Genomic DNA, 21,777 nt, shown 5'->3' with positions numbered 1-21,777 from the left:
GGTGTGTATATAGCTGTTTCTATCTTCTACCGACATAACAGTCCAATTACAATTGACTAGACAAAAAAGCAGCTATTGAAATTTCTCAACTTTGCATCTCGACCTTTCCAGGACGAATTGGACTTCACTTTGTCTTCGAGATCTATACTGCTGACTCAGCCATAGATAGTTCCCTGGGGCCGAGATAAAGATTTCCCCCACCAGCGCCCATTTCAACTTTTGACCTGCGCCGATCTATTGTTCGGAACCGACTTCCCCACAGATTTTGAAAGAAAGTGAGAAGGATTGGATTCTGTCGCCATGGTCTTCTACTTCACATCCAATGTCGTCCAACCCTCCGCCTTTATTTATGTTGGCAAGGACAAATTCGAGAGTATGCCACTTATCTACCTAGGAAATCAGTTTTCTAACAGTGTCAGACGAGGATCTCATAAAATATGGATTGGAAAATGATGTCTGGTATGTTCCCCGGGATATAATTATAGAGCTATAGGGCTGATATTCTTGCGCATCAGGGTCAGTCTTTCCCTCTCCGACTTGCGATGGCTTCAATTGCCCTAATATCTCTACACACTTGCAGTTCCACGTCGACAATCTGTCAAGTGCACATGTCTATGTGCGCCTTCGAGAAGGCGAAACATGGGACAACATTGCCCAGCCACTGCTAGAGGATTGCGCCCAGCTTACAAAAGCGAATTCCATTGAGGGTTAGTCCTTGACAGGAAAGTATTTGATGCTAGTTGAAGCTGACTTCTGAAAAGGAAACAAGAAGGACAATATCACCATTATCTACACACCATGGTCAAACCTAAAAAAAGACGGGTCAATGGCGGCTGGTCAAGTCACTTTCCACAATCATAAGCTGGTCCGCAAGGTCTATGTGAAGCAGCGTGAGAATCCAATCGTCAACCGGCTGAACAAGACTCGAATCGAGAAATTTCCTGATCTCCGGGCCGAGAAGGAAGAGGATACGAAGAGGAAACAGCGCAGTGATCGCAAAGCCCGAGATGAACAACGTGCGAAGGAAAAGAAAAAGCAACAAGAGTATGAACAGCTCAAGTGGCAGAAAGATCACGCATATGACGATATGTTCACAGAAGAGAATATGGAGCGCAGCAACAACCAGGACCGCGATGAGGATTTCCTCGATGACTTCATGTGATGGATATTACCGTCTATTCCAATGGAAGATAACCCTTTCTTTGTGTGCTACCTTGAACAGCCAGCGAAGTGAAAATTATACCCTCTACATACTACATACGACATGCCATGGAGGACAACTGATATGAGTACAACAAAGCAGTTCTGCTCTTCTTTCTCTTCATGCCTCTATTTTCTCCTCTTTTTCCTCTTTTTTTTTCCTTTTTTTTTTTTTTGAAAAAAGATCTCTTCAAGTCAGATGAGATAGAGAAAGGACTTTACCAACGCCCAAAGTCCTTCATAATGGCAGAAGAATTCTAGGACTCTTCCTCAATGGAGATACACCATAGGCGAATTCCCTTGGCAGACTATGGGAACTACAGAGTACATAGTACAGGGTTATGAGCGTACCCTATACAGACTGAAGTACAGAATGAAAGATCCAACCATGTGTAGATACAGACCAAATAAACAATTCAAAATAAAAAATATCATCGAAAAAAAAGACAAGGTGAATGGAGGTAGATTAATCATCTGGGCATAGGGCCCCCCCGGGGCGGAAAGGGCGCTAGTCGTGTTGACAGCTTACCCTGCAACCTTGGGAATTCACCATCTTCCTCCCTCAAGGTCTCTTCAAACACCACACACAGCATGAGTGAAGGAAACCCGCCGCCGGCTACTTCAAGTAAGGGCATATCTTTTGTGAATTGGGACCCGCTGACTCCGTAAAAGGCGCAAAGTCTAAGAAGAATAAGAAGAAGGCTGCAAAAGCCAAAGCCGACTCCCAAACCGACGAGCATCTAGAGGATGTACTAGCCGATCACAATGACACTGTATGCGATGGAAATCCCCCTGGTCGTCATTGCAATTTTACTGAGACTTCACAAGAACGAGCCCCATGATGCCAACGAGGACCCCATACAAGTGCCAGACTCCAACGGTGCCAAGCCCAACACGATAGATAGTCTACCAGATCGGTCTGTCGGTAACCGCGAGCCCGTGTCTACTAGCGATGCCCCCTCGGGAACCAATGTCCAGTCCGACCCCGCTTCCGATGGCATTGAGCCAAAGGACCGATTCGATGCACTTGTTCGAGATCGCGACTCGTTGCGCGCTGAAGTAGCCGATATGCGAAAATCATTGGAAGAAATACAGCTCAAGCACACTGCAGACATGGAGGCTCTGCAGCACAATTTGGACGACGCGGAGAGCAAAAAGGAAGAAGCGGAAACGCAGTTCCAGAAGCTCCTAGAACGAGTCAATACCATCAAATCGCAACTAGGGGAGCGGCTGAAGGAGGATGCAGTGCGTGGATCAGAATTCATCATTCTGGCTATTTTGGCTAATCTTGCCCTATAGGAGGAATTGGCCCTAGCGCGATCACAAATCGAAGACCTCGAAGATGAGAACAACAATTTGAAGGATGAGCTCGATTCAAAGTCCACCCAGCTGATGGAACTATCGGGCGATTCAGCGGAGAAGGAGAAGGAGCTGTCTACTCTTCGGGAACGGACGAACTTATCCCAACAGAATTGGTTGAAGGAGAAGGAAGAACTGCTCGAGCAAGAGTCATACCTCCAGTCGGAGTTTGAACAAGCAAAAGAGGCTATGCACAATTGGGAAATTCTTGCCATGGAGGAGCGATCTATTCGGGAGAACCTGAACGAGAAGGTCGGGGAGCTGGAAGAACAGCTCAGCAGCCTGAGAGATGCTTATGAACGAGCCACAGATGAACGCGACACCCAGCAGTCAACGGTTGACGGTCTCCAGCGGGCTTTGCAGGAAATTCAAATGGCGCGAAAGCAAGAGCTGCGGGAGCTTGTCGAGAGCTCTGATTCTCAATTAGAGGACCTCAGACGCTCCCTACGAGAAGCACAGAAGCAGGCCACTGACGCCGAAAAGGGTCTTCAGAATGCCCAGGAAGAAATTGAGCGAGTCCGGCCATTTGAGAAGGAGGTCAAAGAGAAGAATCTGCTCATTGGGAAGCTACGACATGAGGCAGTCACGTTGAACGACCATCTGACGAAAGCCTTGCGATTCCTCAAGAAAGGGAAACCGGAGGATAATGTTGACAGGTACGTCCTTCTTACCTCAAGCTACCTCAATTGCACGCTGACTCCATGCAGACATATTGTCACCAACCATTTCCTGCACTTCCTTGCTTTAGACCGATCTGATCCCAAAAAATTCCAAATACTGCAACTGATCGCTGCCCTCCTGTGCTGGAACGATGGTGAGTACTATTAATCAACGAATTTGCCGAGCCCACCTGACCAAAAATAGAGCAACGTGAACAGGCAGGTCTTGCCCGGCCAGGGGCCTCGAATATGTCTGGGAAGCTCCGAGTCCCTGGCACTCCCCTCCGCACCCCAAGCACCCCAAACCTGGCGGCAGAGTTCATGGACAATGGTGCCTCCAGCAAAGAGACGTTGGCCGAATTATGGTCTAATTTCCTGGAGCAAGAAGCGGAGGTGGGTAACATGAATCCATCGAGACGAGGAAGCCACCAGGGGCCTCTCAAATGATGAAGGGCAGAAATGTATAAAGTATGGAAGTCATAGAACTTGGATATTGATACTCTGATCTTTCTCTCCTGTTAATACTATCTAAGTATTCCGTACGGAGTACATATGTTGTAATATGCATACACCACTCCGTATACTCCGTATAGATAGGGCTACTGGCCGAGGAATGCCAAGAAATATATTTCTTCCGCCTTCCTAATAAATAGACAAGCTAAGCTGTATTTGGACGGAACAAAGCCGTCTTGACCTAAATAATCGCTTTGTTCGTTTTCATTTCAATCCTTATATGCCTCTCTCGTCTTTGCCTTTCCCAGCGTTCTTAAGACCTTTCTTTCGTGCGACTCGTTCTGCATCTACAATGGCCTCTGGTAAGGATGCTACAATGGCAGAACATAACCCCACTGTGTGATACAGATATACTGACAAGGCCACTTTGATATTGAAGCCTACCGCCCGATTGTGATTTCGGGCCCATCGGGGACCGGAAAGTCAACTTTGCTCAAGCGATTGTTCGCCGAGTATCCTGACACCTTTGGATTTTCCATCTCAGGTTAGTGCCAAGCACAAGAGGAGAGGAATGGAACGAATCCGTGAACGGCGTTGCTCACACGTCAACTGAATAGAAACCACACGATCCCCGAGACCCGGCGAGCAACATGGCCGTGAATATAACTTTGTCACAAAGGACGCATTCCTTGAGCTAGTGGCCAACAACGGGTTTATTGAACATGGTTGGTTACACTGCTTGAAGGAAGAAGTTGGATGGCAATTAACCGGTAGAACAGCTCAATTCGGCGGAAATTTCTATGGAACGTCAGTCCAGGCCGTCAAGAACATTGCCGAGAAGAAGCGCATCTGCATACTGGACATTGAAATGGAAGGAGTCAAACAGGTGAAGCGGACAGACCTCAATGCGGTAAAGTGTCCTAGGCAATCTGATAATAGGACTCCACTAACAATCTCTAGCGTTTCTTGTTCCTTGCGCCGCCTTCGCTCGAGGTGCTGGAGCAACGCCTTCGTGGCCGTGGTACTGAAACTGAAGAATCCCTAGAGAAACGACTCAGCCAAGCTCGGAACGAGCTCGAGTACGCAAAGCAGCCCGCAGCTCATGACAAAATTGTTGTCAATGATGATCTTGAGAAGGCTTATGTTGAGCTGCGAGATTGGGTAGTGGACGGTGGCAAGTTCGGTGCTGCGCAATAGTACGCTACATTACATATAGGGAATGTGATTTAGTGGACGCCTTGGCCCACGAGACGACCGCCTTGGGTTGTATCTTTCAACTCAAGAATAGAAGTTTCTCTCGTCAAGTTAATTAAGAAAACTAAGTACATGGAAAGCACCAGATATGGGCACGGGCGCTGGAGTGCCAATTCTCTTTTTCGCCGGCAATACAAGCTTGATGGTTCTCCCAGGAAGAAACAAGATGGGATGTAGGATACAAAACGAGAACAAACGCAAAAGAAAGGAAAGAAAATGGATATCTGCAAGGGCCTGCTGGCGTCAAATGAGGACAGTAAGTTTTCGGAGAGGGCCGTCGCGCAACGGTCACGCTCGCATCAGACATGAAAGTTCACCAGGTTTAGTATCCATTCATGGCTGCACGTTGCGAGTTGCGGCTCAGCTCTCGGTCCGCAGAGGGGCTGATGGGTCGGCTGCCACCGGTGTGGCCACCGGCAGCGCTGCTTTCCTTCAGGGCAAGCAGCTGCTTGGCACGGAAAGTCTCGTAGTGGATCTGGCTAGTGGTCTCGACCAAATCCTGAAGGTGGGTGCGGGTTAAGAAGTTGCGCAGGTAAACAAATTCACAGTGGTTCTCGTCCTCGACATTGATGACGCCCCAGCGGTTCTGGCGGCCACGAACCTGCTTGCCGTTGACAACAATGGTCTTCTCACTGCCGACAACCGAAAAAGGAATAATATCCTGTAACCAGAGGTTAATATCATGTCATGATGGATCTGCCTGGGTCCAGCATACCTTGATCTGAGCGTTGATAGCACGCTCCTCATCATCGAGCTCGTCATTATCGTAAGGGTACATCTTCAGGTTGTGGAAGGAAAACTCCTCCTTGATGCGCTCCTTGAAGGCCTGACGCTCTTCGAGAGTGAGAGAGTCGGATTTGGCAATAACTGGAACAACGTTGACGACATCGGACAGCTTCTTCAGAACAACGATATCGATAGGCTTGAGGCTATGTGGAGTCAACAGGTCAGTCTGAAAGAGCTCGAAGGGAGCTAATAAATGGGCGGGACAAACTCACGCATGTCCAGAGGGCTGGATGAAAAACAAACAGCAGTGAACACGGGTATCTTGGATGTAACGCTCACGCTGAGCAGTGAGTTCCTTGCGGAGGTATGCCGAATGCTGATCCTTGATGTACTTGACAATGGGGTCCCAGCTGGTCATTATTAGCTTAGATCTGAAACCTCTAGCATGATAGGGCTCAAATTACCATCGGTCGTTGTTGACCTGGTCACCGTAACCCGGTGTGTCAACAATGTTCAAGCGGAGACGCACGCCGTTCTCCTCGATAACTAATCACTCGTCAGCCATTTCGTATGTAAAACAAATCCGCGATTATAGACATACTGTGCGACTCTGTCTTGATCTCGGTGGTGGAGCGAACGGGCTCGGAGGGTGTCAGGCGGCCCTTGGAGTCAATCAGGTGGGATGCGAAGATAGTGTTGATCAGTGTTGACTTTCCGAGACCAGTTTGGCCTAACGCGTGAGAGATTAGCTTAGGATCTTTTCTAAGGGGCAACTTTGTACGGCACATACCAACACACATAACATTGAATTGGAAGCCACGCTTCAACAGCTTGCGCTCGATCTGCGAGGTAATGCTGTCGAAACCGACATGGCTATGGGGAAAAACAGTGGGCTGTTGAGCCGAAGCTGCTGTAGTGGCCATTATGGGAGGTAGAAAGAGAGTAAAGCTTGAGAATTGGAATAGACCACAATCCCAAAGAAAAACCCGTAGAGAAGAGAAGTATGTAGTTGAAGCAAGAGCCATCCCCCTTATTATCGTCTCTCCGAACTCAGGGGTGGCCCATTCCTAATTAGGACTAGCGTCTCTCCACGAGAAAACTACGATCTTTTGCTTCAGACTGTGATAGCTCCCATTCCCTGATCACCCCCCGAACCTCTCCCCTTTTTCTTGCTTGAAACTATTCGCACAATGGCATTGCGCCTTCTTCCTTTTGCTCCGGCAAATATGTCACGTTCACTTTTGTCCGAGTCCCTCCAATTTCCTCGACTCGCTCGGTTCCTTCCGATCACACCCATCGCGACCAGCGGATTGCTACAACCGGTTTCGATCTCTCTTAATATCCCGTCCCTTCTTTCCGATCTCTGGGATTCCGTCTTGCGCGCCGTTCCTAAGAAGAAGACGTCTCATATGAAGAAGCGTCATCGACAAATGGCCGGTAAGGCTCTCAAAGACGTGAAGAGTCTCAATAAATGCCCGGGCTGTGGTCAGATCAAGCGTGCCCATCTTCTGTGCCCAAACTGCGTCAAAGGTAGGAATCGAGTCCAAGCCGGAGGAATTTCTATTTGGTTATGGCAGAAAAGCTGACTATTCAACAGATATCAAGGAATCGTGGAGGACCCTAGACATGGCATGAGGACTGTAAGAAATAAGGGCTTGCCTTGAGGGAATCAGAATCAACGTTCTTGAGATCCCAATCTCAGGCCCCAGAAGAGAGATTGTATTTCTAGAATTGGTTGTGGATACATGCAGCATGGCAAATGGCGTCTGGGTTTTCCGGGGGAAATGTTTCGATATGACTTTATAGCAATTCGATCTAGTAGGTCGAATTTGAACGCGATCTTTTCAGTTTATTTCTTCTTATGTCAATCTGATAGCCAAACGGCCTTTAATTGTAGATGTTATAGTTACGGCCGATAGTAATGGATGGTCCTAGTGGGCATACTCATGTTCCCACCACTATGACTTTATTGGTCTATACATGCGAACATGTCTGCCGCTACTCCGTACTTAATTGATCATAACTTAATAGCAATGTAGTCACAATAACCTTGAAATTACTATGCGGTCGATTGTCAATGATATGTAGTAGATGTAGATGTAGTAGATGCAGTAGATGCAGTAGAAGAACTAGATATACTAGACACAATTTCGCCGAGCAAAGTGAAGAAAAACATAAATATCATAGTTCTCAGATGATGATGATGATGATAAATTCATTGACCCGATGTAGCTCGCTATTACATAGTTCTAATAGCTACAACACTTATATACATCGATTTGTGTTAACCGCCTCCATCCGCCGATAAAAAAAACAGCGATAAAGGCGGAACGGGCCCGAAGGCGCCCCAACGTCATTGCTCCTCCACAAAGCAAAGTCTCAACACAGTCGTGAGACAGCACGGCATCATCAACATGGTAAGAACCAATCAACAACAAAAGGATCTCATTGCTAAGTGACATTTCTAGTCGAAACAATACCTCTCGAGGGGTTCTGTTGACAATGGTGAGCTTCCCGTGCATATATGCTGAATGATTTGGCTAATATTTGTTTTGTAGCACACATTGTTGATATCTTCTCGCTGGCTGTCACAGACAAGCAAATTCTGTCTACTTCGGGTGCCTCGTCTATCAAAGTACACTCTACCATGGACGCTGACTTTCCGCTGGTGCAGTCCATTGATGGTGCCCACACCATTGGCTGCCACCATATTGTAACCAATGCGAATGGGACCCGTGCAATCACCGCAGGGTTCGACGGCGAAATAAAGGCATGGTCTTGTCAGGACGGCCATTGGGCTGCAGACACAAAAGTGACTGGTAAGTACTGCCCCTCTTTAGTATCCCACAACATGCGATGGGGCTGATAATAGTGCAGCCGACCTCACTAGTGCCGATGCCTGGGCCATAGCTCTTTCTGAAGATGGTCAGTATCTTGCTGGTGTTACACAGGCGGGGCGCATTAATGTATGGGATTTGGCTGCCGATGGCACTCGGATTCGAGACCACGAGACGAAAGGCAGTTTTGGTACTTGCATCGACTTGGTGAGAGCTCGAATCTCCACAGCCAGATAGTGGCCCTTGCTAACCTTGCTTAGTCTGCCGATGGTCGATTAATTGCTTCAGGTCATGAAGACGGTGCAGTCTACATCTTCACCACTGAAACAGGCCGCATGCCATTCTCTCTCTCCGGTAAGCGAAGTTGGTTGAGCCCGGCAGAAATGCGATTTCTAATTCGGCCTAGGTTTGGTTAATCCCGTACGAGCTGTGGCTTTCTCGCCTAAAAGTAAGTTCCTAGCAGCTGCTGGCGACTCTAAGGTCATTGTGCTGTATGATACTTCCTCTGGGGAACAAATTGCCAATCTCTCGGGGCACTCTGCCTGGATCTTATCTCTTTCCTGGAGCGATACTGGCGAGTATCTCCTGAGCAGGTCAGTCATCATCCCATGCATTTGTTGAACGGCAAGCTGACATTTCCAAGTTCGTTTGACGGTAAAGTCAAGGTCTGGTCTATGGAGACCAAGACCTGTGTCGCTACACACTCGGAAACAGATAAAGCCGTTTGGAGCGCCAAGTGGCTTCCTAAGGTCGGCAAGACGGAAGGATTTGCAACCGCTGGGGCAAATCGCAGCATTGCATTCTACCGCGAGGCTACTGGGTAAAAGAAGTAGCTGATCATGGGGGTATCGCAGCAATGTACCTGCAACCGCGTTATGATGATATCAACGGAACCTAGGAAAACCTTACTGAACTATGCATGAAGATCATGAAATTCGTATTGAAAAAATGTCCTAAACTTCAATGTTGTTCTTAGTTCATCGCCTCAACAAACAACTTGCGTATGCGTTTCAAAAACGCCCCAAAGTCGCGATCGTCGTTGACGAGATCTACTACATGTTCCAAAGCATCCCGATCAATCTTGGGGCGCGTATGAAAAACCTCGTAATCGCGACTGGCAGTGCCTAATTCAAACCAAGCCTCCGCCTCCCAGTCCTTCTCCAATAGGTGGCTGTAGACAAACTTTAAGCGGTCCTCACGACCAGCGCCTTCGATTCGGATACAAAGGTAATCCTGCCAGAACTCTAACTCCGGGAAATTGAGACGCGATTGCGCATCCAAATACTGTGCGTGTGACTTTTGTGCCTCGACCTTTTGACTGATGGCCTTTTGTGTCTCGGCGATCTGCTGCTTCAGACGGTCGCGTTTGGCAAGGCGGGAATCGCGTTCCAAGGTGATAGATGAGATAGCCGCATGCATTTCAGCAGCCTCGGCCGCTTCCTTTTGGAGGGTTTGTTCATGGGTTTGTGATTTGAGGTTAAGAATTTCGATATCGCGCTGTCGCATGCGCTCGTCCTCTAACATGTTATGTTAGACACAGTCGTGGAATATGGTGAGAACGGGAGTGTTTCGATCATTAACTCATACCTTCATATTCAGCCAAATTAATGTGGAACTGGTTTCGCTCCTCCAAGACTCGTTTGCGACCGCGCTCGATGAATGCATCGAACTTCACTGTGAATTGTGCCATGGTATTGCGCAGGTCCTCGAATCCAAAGTTGATACTAGGCAATGAATCTGCCATTGATGGCGCATCCGCCGAAGTGAGCGGTGGGCGCATGCCATTTGTGGAGAGCGAAGGTTCGAATGAAGAAGTCATCGTTTCTGTTTATATGAGTGGTGAGTGGTGAATGTTGAAGTTGAGGTTGACAGGAGAGTTGTTTTGGGTTGGGGCGCAACAACTCCGAGTCTTATCGATAACGATCAAAAAACTTTCCAGTTCCCGAGCTTCTCTCTTTCCTGCATCCTCACATTATGCGCATATTTATATGATTGATACGACCTAATCTTCTTCATGTTGTATTGTCGACATGGTTTGGGGCCGTGAACTGATTGCAAGAAGCAAAAAAAGATCCGATGGATGAATATCCAGCCAGTGCTCTCCACTATGGGCACGTAGGACGAGCTGTCTACCTTCCCGAGGAGGAGGACTGGGCATTTACTCGCTCTTTTGAGAGGCGTAAGCACTGGAGCCTATTTTCTTAGAATTAGCTAACATGTTGCAAGCTCCGTCTATCCAGTATACTGGAGTGACAAAGACAAGAATCCAATCGCCGTTTCCTCCAGCCAAAGCTCGACCAATACCTAGGGTACCCCAGAAAAACCCCAGGAAACTGATCACAGATGCGTATCCGGAGTTGGCGGCATCATGGTTCTCCATTCGCGAGGAGCCTTTGTCGAAAGCTGTTATGAAAACTGTCGAACACTATGATCCAGAGATATCTGCGCTTTTCGATATCGGTTATGCGGTGGACCAAAGGCGTCATGACAAAAGGCTGCGCTCAATTCCAATCGCGGTGGCTGTGGCTGGAGAATGTCGAAATATTATTTCATTTCGAACGCTGGAAGAGGAAATTCTGGAATTGAACTCTCCAAATAAGCTGGCGTTTCGCGCCCCATCGATCAGTGATGCTGAAATGTCTGAATGGTCGAAAGGTGGCGCGCCAATACGTCAAGTACATTTTGCGCGCCCCTTGGATGAGAAGCCTGTGTTCATGGCTGCTCGTCTCTCCAAAGGGACTACGATATTCCGACCTCTTTACCATTGGGATCCTGTGCCCATGCGCTTACCGGAAGGCGCTATTCCAGGATACACTAGCCCTTTACGGAACTCCCGGCTAGATGCGAATCCAATCGTGGAGATACCTGCATCGCGAACAGGTGGCGTCTCACATGCTCATGTGACATTCAACCCCTGGTATCAGAGACAATTCGCCATTGTAGATACCAGAGGCAAGTGGAGCGTCTGGGAGATCACCGGCAGGCAGCGACTTCAGCAGGCTACTTGGTCTGCCGAGCGTGTCAAATCAGGCTCGTTGCCTTTGCGGGATTATAAGCGAAAACACAGGTGCCCTCGGCTTGATGGCTGGGCATCTATCGAGTGGGTCCATAATGTTGGCTCGGTGCTTGTCGCCAATCGTCACAGTGTGATAATCTATGCCATCACAGACGACCAGATTCAGCCACGCACGGTCGAATTGGGGATGGCAAAGCAATCCGAGTGGGTTTTGGGCGTTCAAAGAAACACACGCAAGCCATCACAGTTCTTCGTCCTGACAACCACTCGAATCTTGTGGTTTGATCTTGGAGCACTACCCGGCGAGGATGATACAAGTCTTTCCCTATATCCTCAAGTGTCCTGGAGGCATTTTCGAGACCCCGAAGACACAACTTTACAACTTAGCGACATAGTCGTATACCAAGGTATGTGCGAGTGTAATTCAACAGGGCCTGCAAATACTAAATTACTACCTAGATTTGTATCTGGTTCTATATTCCCATATCACTCAGTTGGTACATGTATTTCCATGTCCCTTTATATCCGACGATAGGACCGAGTCTGTATCTGTACCTGACCCCCTGGTACTCGATGTGCCCCTGCTGGCGGAGATACCGTCCACTAAACGCGATTCTGTCGTGCGGTTCTCGAGATTTGTGTTTAGAGAGATTGCCCACTCCGTTACACCCATGGGTAGGAAATTCTATAACGCCCACTTGCCATTGATCAAGCTTTTCTGGATGGATTCCGATTTTGCCGTCCACGAATCTACTTTTATGGGTCCGCGCGGAGATCTTGACGAGTCGGACTTGTTTCGAGAAAATAGTGTCTTGCGGTTGAGAAGGCGTTATGCTCCGACATCTTACATCAGACCCACTGATGACTTTCTTGTTGACGATTGGGACGAATCAGCGATACAGAAAAGGATTGTTCGTCGTTGCAAGCCCCAAATGGGCCGTGTCAATACAAGGTCAGCCTTGCAGTGGACCTTGGATTTTTCTGGCGTCTACAAAATAGCCACGGGGCAAATGGAAATCCGTCAGAAAAAGCAAAAGAAGAGACAAAGGCCGAAGACAAGGACCCTTGCTGGGTGGATGGCAATTTTACAAAACGAAATGAAAAATGGATCGAAGCGACCTCCAGGCAAGACCATGGTGGAACTGACGGGCAGGAGAATTTTGGCAGAGGACCTTGATGAAAGTGCAGATGGTGTGAAACGACTCATTTCAGCGCTCATGCCCGAACACCCGAATCCCGATGCCCAGTGTCGGTATATGCTTCTGCCACTCCCAGTACCAAACAGGGGGTATGGTATGCCAGCCAAAATCTCAGGCAAAGCAGACAGGGATCTTCTCAAAAGCTATGATCGAATGGTCAATGATTGGATGTCTACCCTGCCCCGTGTCATTCCCGTACAGACACGACTCATGAAAGAGAGACTCATTCGAGGAGTTGCTGCCGATCTCATCCTTTCACGCCTGATCAAAATGTCTACCACATTGGATAGCGCTTTACTCTCCAAGCCTGCAGATCCCAGTCAGGACAGAGCCAATGAAAAGGCAAATGAGAAAGCCGCGGCACATAACAAATACCTGCAATCGACCTACTTCGCATTATTATCCTCACAGATGTCTGGCAGCCAGTCCAAGGCCAAAAGCCGAAGCGTTGGATCCAGACGGGAGACGATCCCAGTTCAGCAATCCAAGTACTCCGCAGTTCCAGTCTTTGGTGGTATCTCAGCATTCGTCAAATTTAAGAAGACTCCACGCCCACCAGCACGAAATGTGGCAAACCTCCTCTCCCACTGGCCGGTGGGAACCAGTCCCAAACACTATGAATGGGAGAGGATTGAAGACGAGGAGACGCGGAATTCCAAGGCGCGCACTTCCAAAAGCAAACGGAAGAAGCGCTCTCAGATTCGTGATCAATCCCTCCCTCCGACTCCGGCAGTCCCTCTGGTCCGAACATGGGGCAGTCAGCCCCTGGAACCTCACATTAACAGTAGTCAGGCTATGGATATTTCGATGACCCAGATGGAACGAGGAGCATTTGGAGCCCGCGCCCCTAAGAAACCCAAAAAAAAGAAGCGACAAGCTGGATTTTAGAGATTTTTATACCCAATAATGTCCTAATATATAGAAGTACACCAATCGCGAATATGGCCTATTCTCCAAGGGATGGCAGTATGACAAATGCAGAATACCAAGGTAAAGACTACCCTCTCACTTAGAATCTTCAATCTCTCCTGTTTCATCTTCTTTTTTTCCCCCCGACACCTTCCAAATCCCCCAAAACTTGTGATTCCGCCAAGCATCTTCCCTTCCCAAACACCCCGCACCAATTCCCATCATGTCTGACCATCAATACAAGTTCAATGTGACGATGACTTGCGGCGGATGCTCCGGTGCCGTCGAGCGTGTCCTTAAGAAGCTTGAAGGTAAGCGACGCGAGGCCTATTTTTTTCTATCTTGTTTTTTTTTTTTTTTGCAAAAAAAGGTTCCTAACATAGTTGATAGGCGTCAAGACCTTCGATGTCAGCCTCGAAACCCAGACGGTTAATGTCATCACCGAGCCTACTCTTTCCTACGATACCGTGCTGGAGAAGATTAAGAAGACTGGCAAAGCCGTGAACAGTGGAGAGGCGGATGGGGAAAGCAAGGAGGTTTAACCTTCTTAGGTGGTTCCGGTCGTATATACCCTCTTGGTGCAGGAGGCTTGGGACTGGCCAAAACTCACAAGCTCTTTAAGGGGAGCCATCGAGGTCCGACCCAATACTAAGGACTGGACTGCTGAGCAGTGCTAGGCAGGACATTCGAACAGGATATGTTCTTTAAGAACTTTAGAAAGGTTCCAAGATTGCTCTGTTCCATTGAAATAGACATAAAGAGGAAACCGTAGTTCCTAATTCAAATTGAGATTGAGACCCATGAGAAAAGGTTCTAATAATATGCACCAGGGTATCATGAACAATGCAAAGCAATGCGAATACAAAAAAATCTCAAAACAAGTCAGCTGCCCCCTCGAAACAAGAGGGATTGTGGTAGAAAATAGAATGAATTAATCAACAAAGACAGCATGTCTTCCATCAGGGAGAGAACAGTAGGGTGGGCGCGGTTCAACTCTTTGAACGTAGACTGGGCGATCTTGCTCTGTACTCTGAGATAAGGGAGGAATGTAAGATGGTCTGTATCTGAGTTAGTCGGAATTTTCAAAGACTTAGGGGAAAGCTGCGTGAAGACTACTTGGTTTCCCCAATGAAGGCTTACCGCGAGTTGAACCCGCCACTGGCTGGTCTTTCACGAGGGATCTGAGGGGGGGACACGTGTGGCTGGATCTTTCCTATGGCAGAGTCTGAAAAGGTACGAAAGTGATCATGGGAAGGAACCACTCGGGTTCCTATGGGCAGTGGGCCACGCTGATCCGACAAAACCTGAGGCTGGGATAGATTCTTTGTGCCATAATCAAGATGTCTAGTCCGGGTGGAGGGAGAGGGGTCTCCAACGGGCTTGACCTCGGATTCTGCGCGCCTGGAAGCGTATTCAAATGGGAGCTCACGATGATCAATATGCCGAACAAAGTCCTCGGCATACAGATTCCTGTCTGACTGGAGGTTCTCTGGTAAAGGGCGACCACCATCAAGGCGGCGCCGAATGCCCCGCGGCTCTTTTGGAGCACGTTCCGAACGAAGACTACGATCACCATGGTATGGATGCCACGGTACGGAATTGAAAACGGCTGGAGCTGCTCTGAAGGCGCGATCGCCTTCTGAGACAATGATATTGGTACTGGAAACCCCAGCCTGAGACTGAGACTCGTGTGGTCCGCTGATATGCTGTCGACTCAAAACTGACCTTGTTTCTAGGTCATGCGGTGCATTGGGATAAGAAAGTTGGTTCGGGTTCCTTTCCCGTTGGTGTCCTACAACAGCGGGTTGTTCCAATGGCAGATAGTCACGACGAAAATGAGGCTGATCCTGGGGGCGGTGATCTGGCACAAGCTCAACGCGACGATACGAGTGCAGTTGCCCGTATCCTTCGGACACGGGGAGTCCCATAGGCCTTGCACTCCATAGGTCTAGGCGGGAGTCGGCCCGAGAACCTTCACGGCATGCCAAACGTCTTCTTTTGCTCGCTTGTTCGCAGTCGCCTTCCTTGTCGATGACATCGGAGTGATGCATCGTCTCTCCTTGAGGACGTCCTGGCGTGACCGATCGGAGGGACATATTGTTGGTCATGTGTACCAAAGGATGCGCACCGTCAGTCCGCCGGATTTCCAAAGGCCTGGTAGTTTCAATCGAGGGCAAGATGGAATCCTGTGTGTTTGAACCTGGCCTGAGAAGAGGGGAAGTGACAGAGTCAGGGCGGCGGCCCACTGGGATCAATTTCTGACGGGTTTCCTTTGGTCCACTAACAAACACAGGTGCGTTGATCCTATCCGACTGAGGAGGCAGTCTCTCCTGTCGAAATCTGGCCTCCATCCTCGAAGGACCAACATCCTGCGAGTGGGTCATGCTCACATTTCTAGGTCCAGAGAGTTCTTCTAGGATTTGCAACTCGGGTGATTCCTGGTTAATTAGTCCAGCTGGCCTGACGTTCAGTTCATGTGTTGAGTATTTTTGTTGCGCATCCGAGTGGGGGTAGTTTTCCTGGACACCTACATGTCTCTTGACTACCTGTCGGTTCATTAGTGGAAGAGCGAGCACTCGATGTGCTTGGTTAGCATTACTGGCTGAGCCTGGAGCGACTCGCCGATGAGCCTCGGCGTGCTGGGATACTATATCCTGGCGTCCCGTAGAGGGTACTTCATGGACGGTAATGCGCTGCTCGGCATACCGTGGGCTTTGTTTTTCAGCTGGGACACCAGAGAACCTAGGTTGCGTAGTGCCCTGTACACCCTCTCTATATTCCTTGACAGCGCGGGTCCATGCCTTGTATCTGTTAAATCCGCGACGATTGATGGTCTCTGTGGCTGGGGCTCTTGTGACAAATCGGAACCCAGGCGGCGCTTCCTCGGATAGTTCTCGTGGAAGATCCGAACCAAGAGGGTTAGTGTCGATAGGCTGACAACGGATTTCATGGGCCCGAGTATCACTTGGAAGTATCTCCACACTGGTATTCCGATGACCTGCTGAAGCAGCCGCATCTTCTTCTGATTCACTGTCTTCATCGTCTGAGATAACGATCACCTCACGGAAAACATCTTCTAGCACCGTCTGACCATTCTCATCGTCCCCTCGCCACTCGATGACTTTTGCTAGAGTTGTGTGTTCAACGACCCCTCTTGCTTCATGGAATGAAGTGGTTTTCAGGAGGCGATCGTAGTCAGTGTAGACATGCCGAACGTGAGCAACCACAGCGAGTTGGGCTCGGCGAGCCAAGGGCAATTCTGTCGCTGTTCCAACTTTTTTTTGACCCTTTTTTTTTGTATATCAGGTTTTCCATATCCTCATTTCACAGATCAGAGTTTGGCATATACGTACCTTTTGAAAAGCGGTGTTGATAATTTGATCCAAATCTTTGTCAGGTATGTTGGGAAAAAGATCCTTTAAGGCGTCCCGTGCTTCTATGTTGAGGGTTGTTTGAGAGACTTCGGAATCATCCTGCTTGAGATTCTCTATCCTGTCCGTAGGAAAGGTACTAGGCACTGTTCTGCCAGTGCTTGTGAGGTAGAACCCCAGCTCTGAGCAAACAGCTGCTACCACAGTACTAGGAAAATGATATCCTATCCGATGAACATGCTGGGAGAGGTTATGATGGCGGTGATGTGGGGTAGTCTAGCAAAAATAAGCAGTGTTGATCATTAGCGATCATTTGGGATTCTCACGGATACTGCGTAAATTTGGAGACCCTCATCTCGACACCGCTCCTTACATGTCGTAGTGAGTTTCGGGTTTCCTGCAGGTATGAAGGTGTAACCGCTTGGTGCTTGCGCTTCAAAGCATATCTGTGCATTTTTGTTAATCATCTGGTCAAGCCGACGAAGAGAGAATATACATACAACACTCCGAAGCTTTTTCTTCTCTTGGGTTACAGATTCCATAATGACTTTGTGTCTTTTCGCTCTCCTTTGGATAGCCCGGCCAGGGCCATTCCTGACCGAGGCCGACGCTGCCCTTGTTATGACACGGGCCATACTGGTTCAGCTTACCGCAGAACCTTGCGTAGATGAAGATTTCAACACATCATTCACGATTTGTATCAGACGTGTGATATGTAGAAGTAGATTGTAGGTGTCTCCTTATCTGGGTCAGGGCGAAGGGTGTGATCAAGTCAAGACGAGATCACGTCGTATGCATGCAATGCAAACGGTACGAGGTAAAGGCACCCCGCGGTCGACCGGAGAAGAAACAAGGCCCTCAATGACCTTTTCTGAATTAAATCTCGAGGAAAGGCAGGAGCGAGGAGCAAGGAGCAAAAGAGAACAGAAGAAACAATAATATTGGAGGAAAGATGGAGAGAGATAGAAAGAGAGAAAGAGAGAGAGAGCGAGAGAGAGAGAGGGATTGATAAGATTGCGTTGCGGCCCAAATCATCTCTCCCGATCGGGCTAGTCCTGCCTGAGGTTTCAACCTTTCCCCAACTTTGACCGTCTTTTTACTCTTCTTTACTCCAATACCACAACTTTTGGACTCCCTCCGGATCTCCGTTGATTCCGCCCGATTCCGTCTGATTGCACATCTGCCGCCGATTTGTTGGCTTGTACTTGCCCAATAGATCATGAACGCTTCAATCCAGGCCATGAAGGTGGATCAACGAGCTATAGTCCACGCATACCGTCACCTCTATCGACAGGGGTTGAAAGCGATTCAATATTCCACACCGGGTCGCCATATGCTTTTAAAATCATTGCGAAAATCCTATCGTTCCACCCCCTCCGAGGAGTTTGATCCTGCCAAAATCGCCAACACTCTTCGTTTTCTCGAACGAGCTACCCAGGTTGCCGGAATGGAACACAAGATTTTGAAAAACCTTCTGTTAGCTAGGTATTGGGAACAAGGTCATCTTGTGAGAGAGTCCCGTGTGTGAGTGCCCACGGAAAGAAATGGAAAAGGAAGGTGCTGACTTGGCCTCAGCCCACGATCCCTGGGACTCGGTCATGTAGAGAACCAGTTGCGGACAAGCGTCTTTGACCATTACAATCTGACAATTGACCGTTTGAATGAGAGTCTAGGGACATGTCTCAGATGATTCGAACTCCGCACTTCTTGACTTTTACGTCAGTGCTGATCCGACCCGCCAGATGGTGCATCCGTTAGGCCTCAGTGCTTCCCTTGGGCATGAATCCACATCGACACAAGGCAGCTCGCCCAAAATGGGATTGCACATACCGAATCTTATCGTGCCCAGAACACCGGTGTATTTCCCAATCGCATCAGGATCCCGCAAGACACGATGGCCCGTTCTGCCTCTGGGTCAGCATCGTGTGTTGTATTTTCGGACCATTTTATGGCATATCCCAAGTCACACTAATGACGCTCTACACGCCTTGGCGTCCAATACAACATTGTAGAGCCAATCCGCGTCCGCAGACTCGGGACTCATTAGTAGACGATAGGATTGGCCCCTGAGAATAATGGCATGCCAGGAAGACAGGATTGATAGGAAACTACGTGGTAGAATACTTTCAGCAAATCCCAGGCCCAATAAAAGTGAATTCTATCTCCCAAATATGTCCCTGATTTTCAAGTTCAACCGACACCTAAAAAATCGTGCCACCTGCTCAGGCTCCAGCCCCAGAGCATGTGACGATGATTCAGCATCGGAGGCGGTGCCCGTGGGCGTCACATGTCACGATGTCTGTTGTTTTAGTCCCAACTTTGGTGGTTTTGCTTGGATTCAAGCATCTGAGTGAGATGCCGGTTGACAGCCCTTCATGAGTGGTTTCATTTCATCGCTACTAATCCAAATTGGAATACGATCCCCCTTGCCCTCGCCAAGCAGCCAGCCAAATGACGACCAAGCGAAAGTACACCTGAACGAACCGACAAACCCTTTGAGTGCCAGTGAAGACCATAAATTTGCTGTTCAACCGGACCAAGATCACAGACAGGATTCGAACTGCGGAGATGCGGGTGCGGGGTCCCTGCATAGCCCTCCTTTCTTCACAACCCTACCTAAAGAGATGGATGGCCGAAACTTGCAACCGGAGGGCACTCGATCAGTGACCCACAATACACTCGGAGCAATCGAAAATGTAGCTGCGGCCACGGACGGCCCATTTGATCCCACACATGAAATCGACATCACCGTACAGCTGGACAGTCCAGGAAATCCACAAGCTTCACACCCCAGCGAGGCACCGAACTCGCACACTGAGTCACAATATTCTGCTTCGGCTATAGCAATTGGCGAGCCTCGGCGATCTTTGGGCGATGCCTTTGAACCAGAGGGACAGGCTCCGTCTTCGCTTCCAGCGGATGATGGGATGGGAGTTCTAAGAAGCAAGATCATCGCAATCAGGGAGCTGGGACTGACCAGTGGTGAAAAGGCGCGAATGGTTCACGGTCTGATGACGGAAGGTTACAACTCGTCCCGTGAGCTTTCAAGTACCCCCGGTCCGGGGATATTATCAACTCCATCGAGCCCACGAAGCTTGGGCCTGCCAACAAGCCCGAGGGCCCCTCGATCATTGGAGATCGCCAATTCTAGACCCAGTTCCACATACTCCGGATTAGTTCCTCTCGATGAGAGTATGTTCAATCTCATGCCGGAAGATCTCCAGCCCACTTTCGTACCCAAAGCAGAAGAAACAGAATCAGCAGAACTCGAGACTGGGGATGAAGACTGTGACACAGAAGAACAAGATGAGGCTATTCTAGGATGTGTGCATTACCAGCGCAATGTCAAACTTGAGTGCTACGCTTGCAAAAAATGGTACACTTGCCGCTTCTGCCATGACGAAGTGGAGGACCACTCTCTCGTTCGTCGAGATACCGAGAACATGATTTGTATGCTATGCGGTCATGCGCAGCCCGCAGCGCAGAACTGCCGACGGTGCAGCGAACAAACTGCGCAGTATTACTGCGAGATTTGCAAGCTCTGGGATAACGACAGCAAAAAGAGCATATATCATTGCAGCGATTGCGGTATATGTCGAATTGGACAGGGACTGGGCAAGGATTTCTTCCATTGTCAGGTAAGGACTCTGGCAAAGCTTAATCGATGTTGACGCTGACAACATACCAGACATGCTCCGTTTGTCTTCCTATGTGTATTGAGAACACCCATCGTTGCATTGAACGATCCACCCAATGTGACTGTCCCATATGTGGCGACTACATGTTCACTTCTCCAGAAACAGTCGTCGTCATGCGGTGTGGCCACAGCATACACCACAAGTGTCTCTCAGAGTACTCCCAAAGTTCCTTCCGCTGTCCCATTTGTAGCAAGACCATCACCAACATGGAGTCGACATTCCGAAACCTCGATCGCACCATCGAAAGCCAACCTATGCCGGAGGAGTTTAAGGATACCAAAGGCCTTATTTACTGTAACGATTGCGGCTCAAAGTCAGTTGTCAAATATCATTGGCTCGGCTTAAGATGTGATTTGTAAGTACCTTTCGAGAAAGGAAAAAAAATCGATCAACACTTACTGATGAACTCTAGATGTGAGTCGTACAATACGGCTCAACTTCGCATTTTGCACGGGGATATCTCTACTCAACCCGAGGAAGACTCCGGGCAAAACCTTCCTCGACCTCGATCGTCTTCACTTATTGAAAACGATGACTCGATGTCGTCTGCCATGTCCGCATTAAATGTCAATAACGCATCTCGTTCACGGCTCAGTGTCACTATGTCTCCCGAACCCGTCAGGCGCTTTTCATCCTACAACATAACACGAGGGCGTGCTGTCTCACCAGTCGTCAGCAACTACTTTGGACTGCCGACTGAGCGTGAATCGGAGAAACCTTCATCTATGCCCTTCTTTGGGGGCCCATCTCGTGGCGAGAATGAAGACTACGGCGCATTGAATTTCTTGAGCAAAAAGCTTACGTACCGATATGGACTGTTTGGCGGCGAAGCTAAATCAACCGAGAACCCATCGGAAGCTGGAAACGAAGATGATGATGAAGAGTCTTCCGACTCAGCTGAATCGGATGGCTCTCATGCTCATGATGATGACGATGATGACGATGACGAAGAGGAAGAGGAAGACCAAGACCAAGATCACATCCAGATTTTTGGGCATCAATGAAGTCGATGCAGATCCTTACGCGTGAACCCAGATGACGCGTGCTGAGTTTATTTCTCAGCCTGGGAAATGTGACTTGAAGAAGTATCTATTGC

At 48.7% G+C, this 21,777-nt stretch overlaps 11 protein-coding genes across 11 annotated transcripts; 8 read left to right on the top strand and 3 right to left on the bottom strand.

Annotated features, from left to right (window-relative positions):
* Positions 1-300: 300 nt before the first annotated feature.
* N7500_008860 (uncharacterized protein) lies at positions 301-1,162 on the top strand (the record flags this gene model as incomplete). The annotated part of the gene is made up of 3 exons (XM_056680004.1): positions 301-373; positions 516-707; positions 762-1,162. 3 exons carry the CDS (start codon positions 301-303, stop codon positions 1,160-1,162), a joined length of 666 nt encoding a protein of 221 aa, XP_056530376.1.
* Positions 1,163-1,791: 629 nt separating this feature from the next.
* Positions 1,792-4,868, top strand: N7500_008859 (putative Golgi matrix protein; the record flags this gene model as incomplete). The annotated part of the gene is made up of 10 exons (XM_056680003.1): positions 1,792-1,825; positions 1,873-1,973; positions 2,029-2,445; positions 2,500-3,215; positions 3,267-3,373; positions 3,424-3,615; positions 4,111-4,215; positions 4,289-4,396; positions 4,451-4,581; positions 4,632-4,868. The coding sequence occupies 10 exons, from the start codon at positions 1,792-1,794 to the stop codon at positions 4,866-4,868; spliced, it is 2,148 nt and encodes a 715-aa protein (XP_056530375.1).
* A 379-nt stretch (positions 4,869-5,247) lies between these two features.
* aspD (septin aspD) lies at positions 5,248-6,574 on the bottom strand (the record flags this gene model as incomplete). The annotated part of the gene is made up of 6 exons (XM_056680002.1): positions 5,248-5,586; positions 5,641-5,854; positions 5,924-6,061; positions 6,116-6,197; positions 6,253-6,381; positions 6,442-6,574. 6 exons carry the CDS (start codon positions 6,572-6,574, stop codon positions 5,248-5,250), a joined length of 1,035 nt encoding a protein of 344 aa, XP_056530374.1.
* Positions 6,575-6,841: 267 nt separating this feature from the next.
* N7500_008857 (mitochondrial 54S ribosomal protein bL32m) lies at positions 6,842-7,286 on the top strand (the record flags this gene model as incomplete). Its single annotated transcript, XM_056680001.1, has 2 exons — positions 6,842-7,181; positions 7,249-7,286. 2 exons carry the CDS (start codon positions 6,842-6,844, stop codon positions 7,284-7,286), a joined length of 378 nt encoding a protein of 125 aa, XP_056530373.1.
* A 779-nt stretch (positions 7,287-8,065) lies between these two features.
* Positions 8,066-9,312, top strand: N7500_008856 (SKI complex subunit WD repeat protein SKI8; the record flags this gene model as incomplete). The annotated part of the gene is made up of 7 exons (XM_056680000.1): positions 8,066-8,068; positions 8,120-8,156; positions 8,210-8,470; positions 8,529-8,695; positions 8,749-8,842; positions 8,895-9,081; positions 9,132-9,312. The coding sequence occupies 7 exons, from the start codon at positions 8,066-8,068 to the stop codon at positions 9,310-9,312; spliced, it is 930 nt and encodes a 309-aa protein (XP_056530372.1).
* Positions 9,313-9,460: 148 nt separating this feature from the next.
* Positions 9,461-10,307, bottom strand: N7500_008855 (kinetochore Spc25 family protein; the record flags this gene model as incomplete). The annotated part of the gene is made up of 2 exons (XM_056679999.1): positions 9,461-10,005; positions 10,076-10,307. 2 exons carry the CDS (start codon positions 10,305-10,307, stop codon positions 9,461-9,463), a joined length of 777 nt encoding a protein of 258 aa, XP_056530371.1.
* Positions 10,308-10,564: 257 nt separating this feature from the next.
* N7500_008854 (uncharacterized protein) lies at positions 10,565-13,591 on the top strand (the record flags this gene model as incomplete). Its single annotated transcript, XM_056679998.1, has 3 exons — positions 10,565-10,667; positions 10,715-11,911; positions 11,964-13,591. 3 exons carry the CDS (start codon positions 10,565-10,567, stop codon positions 13,589-13,591), a joined length of 2,928 nt encoding a protein of 975 aa, XP_056530370.1.
* Positions 13,592-13,835: 244 nt separating this feature from the next.
* Positions 13,836-14,154, top strand: N7500_008853 (copper metallochaperone ATX1; the record flags this gene model as incomplete). Its single annotated transcript, XM_056679997.1, has 2 exons — positions 13,836-13,923; positions 14,003-14,154. The coding sequence occupies 2 exons, from the start codon at positions 13,836-13,838 to the stop codon at positions 14,152-14,154; spliced, it is 240 nt and encodes a 79-aa protein (XP_056530369.1).
* A 389-nt stretch (positions 14,155-14,543) lies between these two features.
* N7500_008852 (DUF2293 domain-containing protein) lies at positions 14,544-17,618 on the bottom strand (the record flags this gene model as incomplete). The annotated part of the gene is made up of 5 exons (XM_056679996.1): positions 14,544-14,670; positions 14,753-16,899; positions 16,966-17,259; positions 17,310-17,429; positions 17,484-17,618. 5 exons carry the CDS (start codon positions 17,616-17,618, stop codon positions 14,544-14,546), a joined length of 2,823 nt encoding a protein of 940 aa, XP_056530368.1.
* Positions 17,619-18,202: 584 nt separating this feature from the next.
* Positions 18,203-18,673, top strand: N7500_008851 (uncharacterized protein; the record flags this gene model as incomplete). Its single annotated transcript, XM_056679995.1, has 2 exons — positions 18,203-18,507; positions 18,559-18,673. The coding sequence occupies 2 exons, from the start codon at positions 18,203-18,205 to the stop codon at positions 18,671-18,673; spliced, it is 420 nt and encodes a 139-aa protein (XP_056530367.1).
* A 685-nt stretch (positions 18,674-19,358) lies between these two features.
* N7500_008850 (RING finger and CHY zinc finger domain-containing protein) lies at positions 19,359-21,685 on the top strand (the record flags this gene model as incomplete). The annotated part of the gene is made up of 3 exons (XM_056679994.1): positions 19,359-20,621; positions 20,672-21,036; positions 21,094-21,685. The coding sequence occupies 3 exons, from the start codon at positions 19,359-19,361 to the stop codon at positions 21,683-21,685; spliced, it is 2,220 nt and encodes a 739-aa protein (XP_056530366.1).
* Between the last annotated feature and the right edge of the window lie 92 nt (positions 21,686-21,777).

This window comes from Penicillium coprophilum, assembly GCF_028826855.1.
Source record: "Penicillium coprophilum strain IBT 35676 chromosome Unknown utg000005l_segment0_segment0, whole genome shotgun sequence".
NCBI lineage: Eukaryota > Fungi > Ascomycota > Eurotiomycetes > Eurotiales > Aspergillaceae > Penicillium > Penicillium coprophilum.
Note: the sequence above shows the minus strand (reverse complement) of the source record. Positions and strands in the feature narration are given on the sequence as shown.